We start from the raw sequence: 13,042 nt of genomic DNA, 5'->3' as shown, positions 1-13,042 counted from the left end.
AAACCTCCCGCATCCTATCCAAGCGCCTCCCGCATCCTAACTCCCACCCACAGCATAACGTCCCCCGGAACCTGATGTGTCCGGATTAAAAGAGGTGCCGGACCATCAAGTGCCAGATAATCAGTGGTGTACCTGTACAATGCTAAAGAATATGTGGGCCCTGTATAGAGAAATGTTGTATATAGCTGCTCTGATACTATAGGCTGTTCCATGCTACCCTGACATGGAGCGGATTCAGATGTTGACGCCATATTGATTTATTTACAATTTTCAGATGTTTGGGATCTGAGCATGCGCAGGAGCCGCACTGCACATGTGCAGATGGGGCTGCAATGTCGCCCCGCAACAAACCAAATGCCGTAGAATTAATGACACGCTGCTGGCATTTCGGGGTAGAGATGGGATGCCAAAGGCAGCTTCCAGAAACAAGGGCACATTGGCCCCGTTTTATGGGCCTGTTGAAGCTAATGGTTGTGTCCTTGAATGCAGCATTACTGGCCCCGGCTGTGTGATGTGGCCGGACACCCTGAGTAACAGATGTCCGATAGTCACGCATGTGATCCGATACTGCATCCGCAGGTGCAGCAGTGGGTCCCAGATGCTGGCGATGGGTGTCTTTTTACTTTAAATGCCTCCTGCCGCTTTAGTCCAAAGAGACTCAAAGAGCTACAGCACCCGTCAGGTCAAACTGGCCCACAGAGGTATAGGGGAAATCCCCAGTGAGCCCCACTGCCTGAAGGCCCACCCCCTATGCTGGGGATCAGGTTCCAAATTGTTCATTTGAATTATACATATGTTACATCATACTGTACAGGACTCTTGTGCATTTTCTACAGTGCATTGCTGTTATTAATCTGGTATATTATCATGCATGGACTAACAGTACATATTTACCATTCCTCCCAACTGTCTCAATTTTCGCAGGATGGTCCCGTTTTTTTGGGGAACTGTCCCGCTGTCCCACCCGCGGGCCGCAGTGTCTGAGGGCAGTTGGGAGGCTCCTGCCCAGTAGTGGTCATGCGCACAGCGTCTATTCACGAAGATAAGAGGGGCTGAGGGCATGGTCAGCAGCTTACAGAACACTGGCCATGCCTCCATAGTGACGGAAAATAGGGGAGTGGCTCAGATTACGGCAAAGCCATTGCCCTTTACTGAGGCCATGCCCCTTTTCCGGGCAGGAGTCCCACTTCCTACCTTCAGAAAGGTGGGAGTTATGATTTACTAATATATATTAATCAAGGTGCCCAGACGATGCATTCTCTAATGGTTAGCCAAGCCTGTATGGTGTCTCGCCACATGAGCCCCTACAACTGCATTCCCCTGTTAGGCTCTTGATTTCCCAGTTTGACAATGGCACCCCTACACTCCCAGGTCCATAGGGGAATCACTACCCCTTCACCTTCTCACCTTCCTGGTCTTCATAGGTATGACACAAGTTGGGAATGGCATTTTAACTCACTGACAAATATTACAAATCCTTTTTTTTTTTAAATACTTTCTTAATTTATTGAACTTTTTAAAAAGAACAGAGATCTACCAAGCTGCAGTCAAATACCCCATTAGAACTGAACCCTGAAAATCCTAACTGGTAAAACCTTCACTTAGATCTTATGTAAGCTCTAGAGGAAAGATGACAAACAGTAGTATCAGGACAAGTACAAACTGGTCACTTGAGACCTAATTGCTTAATGAAGGTGTGTATCATATCAGGGCCTGGGGGTGGATTAGTAATCTCTGTTTCAGACACAGGATGACTATAGAAATGTAGGATATCATGTTAGATTACAGGAGAAATAGGGATCTACACACAGTAAGTCCCTGCTGGACACCAATGATCTCAGGTTGCAATACTGAGCCTACCTGACCCATCTAGGATTCTGACAACTACAGGCATGCTCTTCCAGCCTCTGATATTTGGTTAGCTATGCTGAGACTTGTAGTTCAGCCACAATTTAGGAGCCACAAGTCACCTAGGGGGTCATTCCGAGTTGATCGTAGCTGTGCTAAATTTAGCACAGCTACGATCATATTCCCTAACATGCGGCAGGACGCCTAGCACAGGGCTAGTCCGCCCCGCATGTCAGTCCGGTTCCCCCGCACAAATACAAAAGCATCGCACAGCGGCGATGCTTTTGTATGTGTGGAGTAACTCCCGGCCAGCGCAGCTCCTGCAGATGGCCAGGAGTTGATCGTCGCTGCCACTGGCCGCAGCAGCTGCGTGAGACGTCACGCAGCCGCTGTGCCCCCCCCCCCCCCAACGGTCCAGCCACGCCTGCGTTGGCCGGACGACGCCACCTAAACGGCGGCTTAACACCGCCGTCCAGCTCCCTCCCGCCCTGCGACCGCCTCTGCCTGTCAATCAGGCAGAGGCGATCGCTACTGAACGACGGCCTTCGGCGCCGGTGCACTGCGGCGCCGGTACATGCCCAATTCCGACCCGATCGCTGCGCTGCGATAAACTGCAGCGAGCGATCGGGTCGGAACGACCCCCCTAACCCTGTGTTATACAAAATATCTCTGAATTCCTACAAGCTCTGAGGAGCAGTCTCTGTCCGTGGAACATAATGCAGAGCATACGTTTCAGGTCAGGACGAACATCACAATGTACATCTGCAGTATCTCCCTGAATAATTAATACAAATATTAAAATAGAGCTGAAGCAGTCAGATTTACTGAAAACAGCAACAACAAACTGCAAACCATTAAAAGCCACAAGAATCCTGCAAAGGTCGTATCTGCTGCAAAATGGAAGAGACATGATTTTACTGCATTAATCCACTGACCGGTGTAAAATTAATTTATCGGATTGTAACACACGTGTGCAGTCGCTACTTATTTTTTTAAATATCTTTGCTTTCATAAGAAATTTCCCTTTTTTACATCCTTTAATGCGCTTGTCACTGTAATGTTCATTGGTGACAATTCGAATTCTTAAAGTCTCTAGTTTGGGGACTACAGTTAATTACTGCATCCGAGAGATGGATGGCGCTTATTACATGTGTAAATTTTAACGACATGCTTACCGACTGTATAAATCAAATTGATGCAAGAGCAGTGTAATAAAATTCATTTGATAACGGAATTTGTCTGCGCTATGGTGTGTATAAATTCTGCATATTTATCTGTACATTCATTACCCTAATTGACCCTTTTAATATGTCAGGGAGAGAAACTACAGCCCTAAGAATCGGATATGGGTCAAGTCATCTACTCTTTGAGCTAAAAGCGACTTTCAGAGACCAGAACCAGGAAAAAGCTTTAGGTATTAATTCTCATCAACCACTGAACAATCCGAAGACTAATGTGATGCAAAGACTAGACACGAGTTTGAAGTCGAGTTATGTGCATTACGGTTAAACGCTGTGATTCATTTTCTGACATACTGTAAGAAACAAGATCGTTTACTGACGAATGGCAGAGTTATGTTACACAGAAAGGCTTTTCTAAGGACCCAACCTTTTCGGGGCTTTAAAAGCTTCATTATATGACATCAATTTTTTAAACAACCAAAACGACAAGCAACATGCAACAGCCCTGTCATAAAGATTCTTGGACAGTGTTGCAAAATAATGTAATGCTTATCAATTTCTCTGTAAGTAATCACACAAACAACAACATATATGTGAAACAACTAAATAACAATACTAGGGGGTAAATTTACTAAGATGGGAGTTCTATTTTAAGATGGGATGCTCATAGCAACCAATCAGATTCCAGGTATTATCTTCTAGAAGGTGCTAGATAAATGAGAAGTAAAATCTGATTGGTTGCTAATGGGCAACATCCCATCTTAAATAGAACTCCCACCTTAGTAAATATACCCCTAGGAGTGTGTAGGCTCCAGAGGAACAATAATAGTGAATGAACAGGTAGAAAGGTTTTTGTCTAAATTATATTTCAAGAGGTCCTCAAACCTGCGTACAATGGGGGTCATTCCGAGTTGATCGCTCGCTAGCAATTTTTAGCAGCCGTGCAAACGCTATTCCGCCTCCCACTGGGAGTGTATTTTAGCTTAGCAGAAGTGCGAACGTTTTTATCGCAGAGCGCCTGCAAAAAAATTTTGTGCAGTTGCAGAGTAGCTCAAAACCTACTCAGCGCTTGCGATCACTTCAGACTGTTCAGTTCCGGATTTGACGTCACACACCCGCCCAGCGTTCGCCCAGCCACGCCTGCGTTTTCCCTGGCACGCCCATGTTTTTCCGAACACTCCCTGAAAACGGCCAGTTGACACCCAGAAACGCCCACTTCATGTCAATCACTCTGCGGCCACCAGTGCGACTGAAATGCTTCGCTAGACCCTGTGCAAAACTACATTGTTCGTTGTGCCCGTACGTCGTGTGTGCGCATTGCGCCGCATACGCAAGCACAGAACTGCCATTTTTAAGCCTGATCGCTGCGCTGCAAACAAATGCAGCAAGCAATCAACTCAGAATGACCCCCTATGACCAAAGACTTCCTGGAGGTTGGACATGTCTTGAACTAGGAGTCAGCTAGTGTTGGGGCATTAAAAATACGTATTTAATTTGGGAGTATGGGGATTGGTTACATTCAATAAGTGAAGGGCTTAGGGAAAGCTAGAATTTTTTTAGTGGAGATGGTTACTTAAGTGTGGCTCCCGCCTGTTTGGATTAGCTTGCCGTTGGGTTGATTATTATGCTATGGAGTTGTATGTAGCAGGAAGTTATTGGCAAACCCAGAAAATTTTTGTTAGAGGTAGGTTACCCCTTTGTAAGTAAGGGCATAGGCAAGTGCAGGGCAGGTTTCCAGTTGCCCGGAAATCCCCCTTCCCCAAGGCCTGGCCAGCAGCCACTACATGCAGTATAAAGGGTGGAATGGAGCTGCTGCATATACCCAGTGGCAGCAGATTTCCCTACCAGGTCTGCTGTGTATGTATGTATCTGTGGATCTGAGTACTCAATCAAATCGCACCAGAGAAAGAATCCGGTAAGAGCCATGATCTTTGAGACTGCATATGTCTGACGCACTGTATAAACTGCACTTTGTTTGGGGGCAGACTATAGCTTTTTACATGCTAATTATGCATTGCTATGGGCTGGTGGCAATTGCTGTAAAAACAAACATTTGAAACCTCCCACCAGAAATCCTGCTTTTGCCCCTGAAGGGGGGCAGATGTTATTAGGAATAGCCCCCCAAAGACCAGTAACCGTTGGAGGCATGTGGTTGGTGTGGTGGTTTTTTCGAATCAGATAACTGATGGCTGAGGGCTAGTATAATGGCATTGGTTGGTGATATCTGGTCCCCCCCTCTTCCCCTCGCCCCAAGTGCAAAGTGAGCCACTTAGTGAAAAGGCATGTATTAGGTTGTTGATACTTAGCAATTAAAGCTAAGGAAACAGGGATTAAATATTTATTGTACTAGCTGCCTCCTTTCTCCCATTTCTATATTTAATTAAGGCTGTGGCCCATTTGCATCCATGTACTGTAGTCATGTCAGTTTTTGGTGTGAGTGTTAAAGGTTTGGTCACCGTGGGGACACATAGCGGAATAGATGCTGCAAAGTCATCGGCAGCAGGATAATGTAACAACATGGCAGGAACAAAGATTGTTTTTCAGTTTAAAAGTGCTGTGGGGCCAAAATTCTTCTCTCACCTGAGACTATGTAACCTTGTCTGAAGCGACTACAAACGTTAAATGGCTCAGCTAAGTCAACCAACATCAACACAGAACAGTGTTCAACAATTATACCACCCCTATGAAACTTCTTGCCAAAGAAGAGAGGCCCTGTGGCAATCGCTATTGTCTCTCTCTATCTCTCTCTATATATATATATATATATATATATATACTGTAGACATACACACACACATACATATACTGAAACACTTCCATGTTGTCCATTATTTTGTATAAATTGTATCAGTGATTTCAAAGCAGAGGCAGTCAACTCATGGCTCATTACAAGGATGTCGTGTGCGTTAGGTCCTGAGAGGAGACAGGTTTGAATCTGAATTCCACATCCACAGAAAGTCTCGCAGCACCACTGTCTCCCAGTGCATGGGAGAAATCTCCCTCAGGCTACAGTGAGAACTAGACGATATGGGGCGTTAACCCAGCCGCAGCCAAAGCGTAGAGTTCTGGGATGGGTGAATGGCTGGTGCAGTTGGCAGCACGGAGGTTAATAGCGCTCTCTGCATAAACTCTGCCTACTTGGAATCTTGGAGGTGCTACACAATCCTAAAGAAATACTCAGATATAGAGATCGACGCTAATACATAGTGCACAAAATTCATTACTCACATGCCAAATCAGTATCCAGTATCAAGTGTACATGTGTGATATCATGGTATCTATACCTCTCTGCTGACACTTCACACGTCCTTTAGGACTGATGACAATGTGTTTCATGTACGTTGTGTAGGATGTTATGACAATATATTTCCCAATGGAATCCACCTGACACATAACTCCTTCCCCTGTCACAATCTATCACCACAATGACAATACGACAATGATGTTTTAGCGAATCCCACCATTTAATGACAAGAGAGTTCCATTAAAACTCACCAGCAACAGGATCTTGTGACAATAAGACTACATAATTGATAAAGGAACAATAGTGCTCACAGCCTCTTAGCAAGACAGTAATATTGGGTAATATCATTAACAGATTTCATATATGCTACACAATCCTGAATCATTGATAGGGCAAGACCAAACTTTAGTTGCAAATTCAACAAGTTTGAATGCTAGTACTGATCTGTGAACATAATCTATAAATTGCAATTAAGAATCATTTCTTGCGCAGTAAACCTGTATCAGCCACCAGCACTTGTGCCAAATGGTAATATATATCTCAGTTGGTCTTCTCACCAATCAAAAAGCCAAAAAAACAAAACAAAAAAAACACAAAAAAAAACAAACAAGCAAACAAAAGCTACAGCAATATCCAAACAGTTTGCATTTAATACTATGGTAAAAAAGTCAATGCAGTTAGTAATCAATTGCATCCAGTAGACCACTATCTGGTACCCAAATGATGGCCCTTCCCATGCAATGACTTGTGCAATAGGCAGGATACTTTAAGTACATTAAGATATACAATATTGCCACATTGTAATTTATTTGCCACTTATTCATGGCACCATTGCCCTAAGCTTGCAGCCTTCACATCACCATCACATAAACGTTCAAAGTAAATTCATTTTAAATATCAGTTTTCGCAAGAGAAACTTCGGTGGATGGAAAAGGAATTTCCTTATAGACCATTACGACTTAAGATGACTTAAATGGGCATTGTCTACAGCAGAAGGGAAGATGAATGCTTGGTATCTAGCAGTGAAATGGTTAAATTAGTATTTGTATTATTAATCTCATTATTGAACACACTCTTTGCATAATGATCATTGCTCCAAGGTTACAGGAAGTCCCAACTCTCCTGTTATTTTGTGAACAAACTATTGGTGCATCTCTCCAGAAAAATCTGCAACTATTAGCAAACAAAAAGAAAGAAACAAACCCAGAACCCCACAGAAAGAATTAGGAACACAACAGTCCTTAGCAAGCACAAAATGAACATTACAAAAGACTTTCTGTTAATCTGCCCTGCTAATTATCCTGGCATGTGTCCCATAGAGAACATTTCAAATATTTTCAATGTCTGCGTCTACTGCAAAGTTATGTGTTTGCAAATCCCATGAATGACACGTTCAAAACAGAATTTGTTTTTGTGCTTAAAAGGATAACTGAAATTATTATTATTATTATTATTATTATTATTATTTTTTTAATATCCACCCTATCTAACTAATGGTTAAATGTTGCAGACAATAATAGGTTTAAATCTCCAGACTAGAGGGTATTTCACTAACCCCCTACACACACACACACACACACACACACACACACACACACACACACACACACACACACCAAAGAGTTAACCAGCAGACACAGAGTACCAAATTGTGCCTTAGACTGCAAGCTTCCTGGACAAGACACCTGCAGGCATGACGGGTTGAAAAGCCATGCCGTATTAATAACTGGTTTAGGTGTAGCGCTGCTCCTACAGGGAGAGGAAAAGCCCGTCTTGTTAGATTGGCAGCACTGGTTTACTTTAACCAGCTATTCTGTTTCACAATGTGCAAAGTGTTTATGAATCTCTGCAAGCAAAAGGCTATGGCGTGTAGGTGGCAATTTGTTCTATATACCAGAAGAGGGTGTGTTTGCATACATTAAGAGGTCTTCTATGCTACCTCCAGCCCCCTCCTCCACCCTGAGAAACCAAGGCAAAACATATCTTCCAAACCCTGCACAAGACAGCACTATATAGTAACATAAAGAGAGATGGGTCATTTCCCTGTTTGATTCGGTAGAGACTCCTTCTTCCTACAGTATAGTGACTGACCACTGACAGGTGAGACTATAAGGTAACCCTAGTATAGTAGCAAGACAGGGGGGGCTGGCTGACGACCCCTTCTCATTAAGTCTAAAGTCTAACAAATACAAAGGCTTCACAATTCTAAGCTCCGATTGCTCAGCCACACACACACAAACACACACACAAAAAAAAAAAATATATATATATATATATATATATATATATATGTACACACACACACATGTGTATAGATCTACACACATATTATCTACTATATTTTCTATAGATAGATGAATAGATAGATCTCAATGAACTGTTCAGCTATATATATACATGCACACATATCACAGATATCACACTAGGTGATGAGTCCACAGCGTCCCAACATATTATTTCCAAACTCCACATTAATGATATGAATTATTTGGGTGTACTTACGGTCATAGTCAGACACGTTAGCCCCTGTGAAACAGAAGAGGGTCAGGAGCTGGATGACTGCAAGATACATGACGGGCATACAACAAAAACACCTTTCCGGTATGATCCGTTCCTCTCTTTAATGATAAAGTGTCTTGGTTTGTTTTCTTCTGGCGTGCCAGGAGGGACAGATTAGGATGGGGTGGTCGGCCAGATTCTCCCGAGAGAGGATACAGACTGCATTAAAAAAAAAAAATCAAATCAAAAGGAACTGAAATAATTCCAACCAGGGTAGAGAATTGGGGGAGAGGGGATTCTCTCCTATTAGGATAACAGCTGAACTAGCCAGGCAAGATATGATGCAGCAGTAAAGGGAATTAAATAGGGTACCAGGAATGGACCATGCGAGATGGGTGAGCAGGGGAGAGGATGAAAAGGATGCAGACTCTGCAAATGCCTGGGATTCTGTCGGAGCGTGCTGCTGCCCAGAGCTACAGTGCACAGCTACGGTGCTCGGCGCCTCCAATAATCTGCCTCCCTCTCCCTCTCGTATGGGGAATTGTGGTGCGTTCTGCTCTGATCCCCTTGAGATGTGGAGGGAGGGAAGAAGAGGGGGAGTGAATGTAAGGGGGGGGGGGGGGGGGGGGTTGCTCTCTCTCTCTCTCTCGCTGGGTGAAAAGTGGATCAGATGTAATTCAGCGCTGGTAACAGCTGTGCGGGCATCACACTGTATACATGTGTGTATTCCCTGTGGGGCTGAGGGTGTGCATACACACACATATACACAGTCTACACAATATGTGTATATCCTGAATATGTAGATAGATAGCTATTTACACAACTGAATTTTGGTATACCGCACTGCTACAGTTTCAAGGGTTTTAATAAATATATATATATATACAGACATACATACACACACACACCGACACACACGCTACAAAAATGACAGAAGCTGATTGGTTGGTACGTTATCTCTCTTCAAGATTCGATAAATCTACTCCTATATGTATGAATTATATAACATAGGGATTCATTGTAAGACTTGAGGTTATATATGCAAATTAACAATATTCCCGGAGGGTACAGAAAACCTCTAACAGTCATGTTACACAAATTACTCAAATCCCACAGGAAACAGATTATAATAGAAACTTGGAGTTACTGTAACATGTCTACATATCCAGAATATTTTTTTTAAAAAATCACAAACAAATTATCTCTGTCTCTCTGCACACATACAAATATGACATGCTTTTTCATGTATATACTGTATATATATATATATATACACACACACACACACACACACACACACACACACACACACACACACCTACCTACCTAGCTACATATCTATGTTTCTCTCTCTTTCTCTCTCTCTCTCTATATATATATATATATATATATATATATATATACATATACTGTATATATATATATATATATATATATATATATATATATATATATATATATACATACAGTACTGTGCAAAAGCACAGGCAGGTACTTATCCATCATGCAGTACCATCAGGGTGGCATCTGATTGGCTTCAAATTTATTCTGCAGCAGGAAAATGACCCCAAACATACAGCCAATGTCATTAAGAACTATTTTCAACGTAAAGAAGAGCAAGAAGTCCTGGAAGTGATGACATGACCCCAACAGAGCCCTGATCACAATATGATCGAGTCTGTCTGGGATTACATGAAGAGACAGAAGGATTTGAGCAAGCCTACATCCACATAAGATCTGTGGTTAGTTCTCCAAGATATTTGGAACAACCTCTCTTCCAAGTTCCTTCAAAAACTGTGTGCAAGTGTACCTAGAAGAAGTAATACTGTGATGCTGTTTTGAAGGCAAAGAGTGGTCTTACCAAATATTGATTTGATTTAGATTTCTCTTCTGTTCATTCACTTTGCATTTTGTTTATAAAAATTAACTATTAACACTACTTTTTTTGAAAGCATTCTTACAGGTGTGATAAGAGCTTGTGCAGTGAAACCATCAGGTGGTATAGTAAAAACATCTCCAATTGGTTAATTGGTTCAATTGGTTCATGTGGAGGGAGAAAGTAACATAAATACATACCTCCCAACTGTCCCGATTTTCATGGGACAGTTCTTTTTTTGGACTGTCCCGCTGACCCATCCGTGAGCCATAGTGTCCCGCGGTGGTGGTGTGTGTGTGTGTGTGTGTGTGGGGGGGGGCAGTTGGAAGGCTCCTGTCACTCACTGCTCATCCTAGCAGAGCAGAGGTGAATAGACACCGTGCGCATGCACACAGCATCTATTCTCGGGAGACAGAGGTTCTGGAGGCATGGCAGCAGCTCACATGCCCCCATAGTGATTGAAAATGGTGGCGTGGCTCACGATTGCACCACTCCCTTGAAGCCACACCCCTTTTCTATAGGCGATGCCCTCTTTTTGGCCGTGCGCTGTTTTGCCGTGCCAGGGAGTCCCGCGTTGCCATCTCACGATGTTGGCAGGTATGTAAATATTGTGTAGTAAAGATTTTTTATTATGACAGTGGTTCTCAAACTTTTTTGAATCACGGCGCCCTAGAGTATCAGAATTTTTTCACGCAACCCCTGGGCCAAAAATTTCTTATTGAGAGATTTAGAAATATTAAATGAAGTAAATTGTGTTTATGTCATCTGTAGGTTTAATTGTGTGGTGAGGGACAATTTTTGCTTCTGTTGCTTCTGTTTGTCAACATATTTTATGATTGACAGACACTAGCACTTATTTTGCTTATTACATTGACCATAAATAATTTGAATTGGTCCTGGACCACCAACCGAGGGCACCCCTGCAAGTGTCCAGAGGCACCCCAGGGAGCCACGGCACACAGTCTGAGAACCACTGTATTCTGACAAACAATCATATGAGGATTAGAAAATGCGTACATAAATAATATAAAAAACGAGATTTATGGTAAGAACTTACCGTTGTTAAATCTCTTTATGTGAGGTACACTGGGCTACACAGGGAATGACTTTGGGCTGTAGAGTAGGATCTTGATCCGAGGCACCAACAGCCTCAAAGCTTTGACTGTTCCCAGAATGCCTAGCACCACCTCCTTTATAACCCCGCCTCCATGCACAGGAGCTCAGTTTTTGTTAACCAGTCCAATGCAGTAGCCGGTAAAAGAGACGACAACTGTTAGTAGCCACAAACACCACACACTCACGACAGGAGAGGGTGTCAGCGGCTAATGCCATACTAACCCAAAGAAGCTAAGTGCGTCAGGGTGGGAGACCTGTGGAGCCCAGTGTACCTCGCAGAAAGAGATTTAACAACGGTAAGTTCTTACCATAAATCTCGTTTTCTGCTGCGGGGTACACTGGGCTCCACAGGGAATGACATTGGGAATGTCCTAAAGCAGTTCCTTATGGGAGGGGACGCACTGTAGCGGGCACAAGAACCCGCCGTCCAAAAGAAGCATCCTGGGAGGCGGAAGTATCAAAGGCATAGAACCTTATGAACGTGTTCACTGAGGACCACGTAGCCGCCTTGCACAATTGTCCAAGGGTCGCACCGTGGCGGGCCGCCCAAGAAGGTCCAACCGACCGAGTAGAATGAGCCTTTATGGTAGCAGGAGCTGGAAGGCCAGCCTGTACATAAGCATGTGCAGTCACCATTCTAATCCATCTGGCCATGGTCTGCTTGTGAGCAGGCCAGCCACGTTTGTGAAAACAAAACAGAACAAAGAGAGAATCCGACTTCCTGATGGAGGCAGTTCTCTTCCCGTAGATATGGAGAGCCCGTACCACATCCAAAGACCGTTCTTTGGCAGACAGATCAGGAGAGGCAAAGGCAGGAACCACAATCTCCTGATTAAGGTGGAAAGAAGACACCACGTTTGGTAAATATCCAGGGCGTGTTCTAAGAACCGCCCGTCACGGTGAAAAATCAAATATGGAGACCTACAAGACAAGGCACCCAAATCCGACACCCGCCTAGCAGAGGCAATAGCCAGCAGAAACAACACCTTAAGAGAAAGCCACTTAAGGTCTGCAGATTCAAGAGGCTCGAATGGAGACCCTTGCAACGCCTCCAAAACCACCGACAAGTCCCAAGGAGCCACCGGCGGGACATAAAGAGGTTGAATCTGCGACACACCCTGAGTGAATGTATGCACATCAGGTAAGGTCGCAATTTTTCTCTGAAACCAAACTGACAAGGCAGAAATATGAACCTTGATGGAGGCCAGACAAAGGCCCAAGTCCAGGCCTTGTTGTAGAAAGGCCAAAAGTTTGGCCATACTAAACTTGTAAGCGTCA

The 13,042-nt window shown here is 43.6% G+C and overlaps 1 protein-coding gene across 3 annotated transcripts in view; it reads right to left on the bottom strand.

The window, feature by feature from the left end:
- CADM3 (cell adhesion molecule 3) overlaps positions 1 to 9,337 on the bottom strand; it is a 456,644-nt gene extending 447,307 nt beyond the window's left edge. For 2 of the 3 annotated variants that reach the window (XM_063948090.1, XM_063948091.1), the window contains exon 1: positions 8,776 to 9,336. In XM_063948090.1, coding sequence (XP_063804160.1) covers positions 8,776 to 8,854 — 79 coding nt within the window. In that variant the 5' untranslated portion in view covers positions 8,855 to 9,336. Of the gene's footprint in view, positions 1 to 8,775 lie in introns of all 3 variants that reach the window. The other variant, XM_063948089.1, reaches the window with a different exon arrangement.
- Positions 9,338 to 13,042: the final 3,705 nt, after the last annotated feature.

This window comes from Pseudophryne corroboree, chromosome 12 (genome assembly GCF_028390025.1).
Source record: "Pseudophryne corroboree isolate aPseCor3 chromosome 12, aPseCor3.hap2, whole genome shotgun sequence".
Lineage (NCBI taxonomy): Eukaryota > Metazoa > Chordata > Amphibia > Anura > Myobatrachidae > Pseudophryne > Pseudophryne corroboree.
The sequence above is the reverse complement of the archived record's forward strand: the minus strand, read 5'-3'. Positions and strand labels throughout refer to the sequence as shown.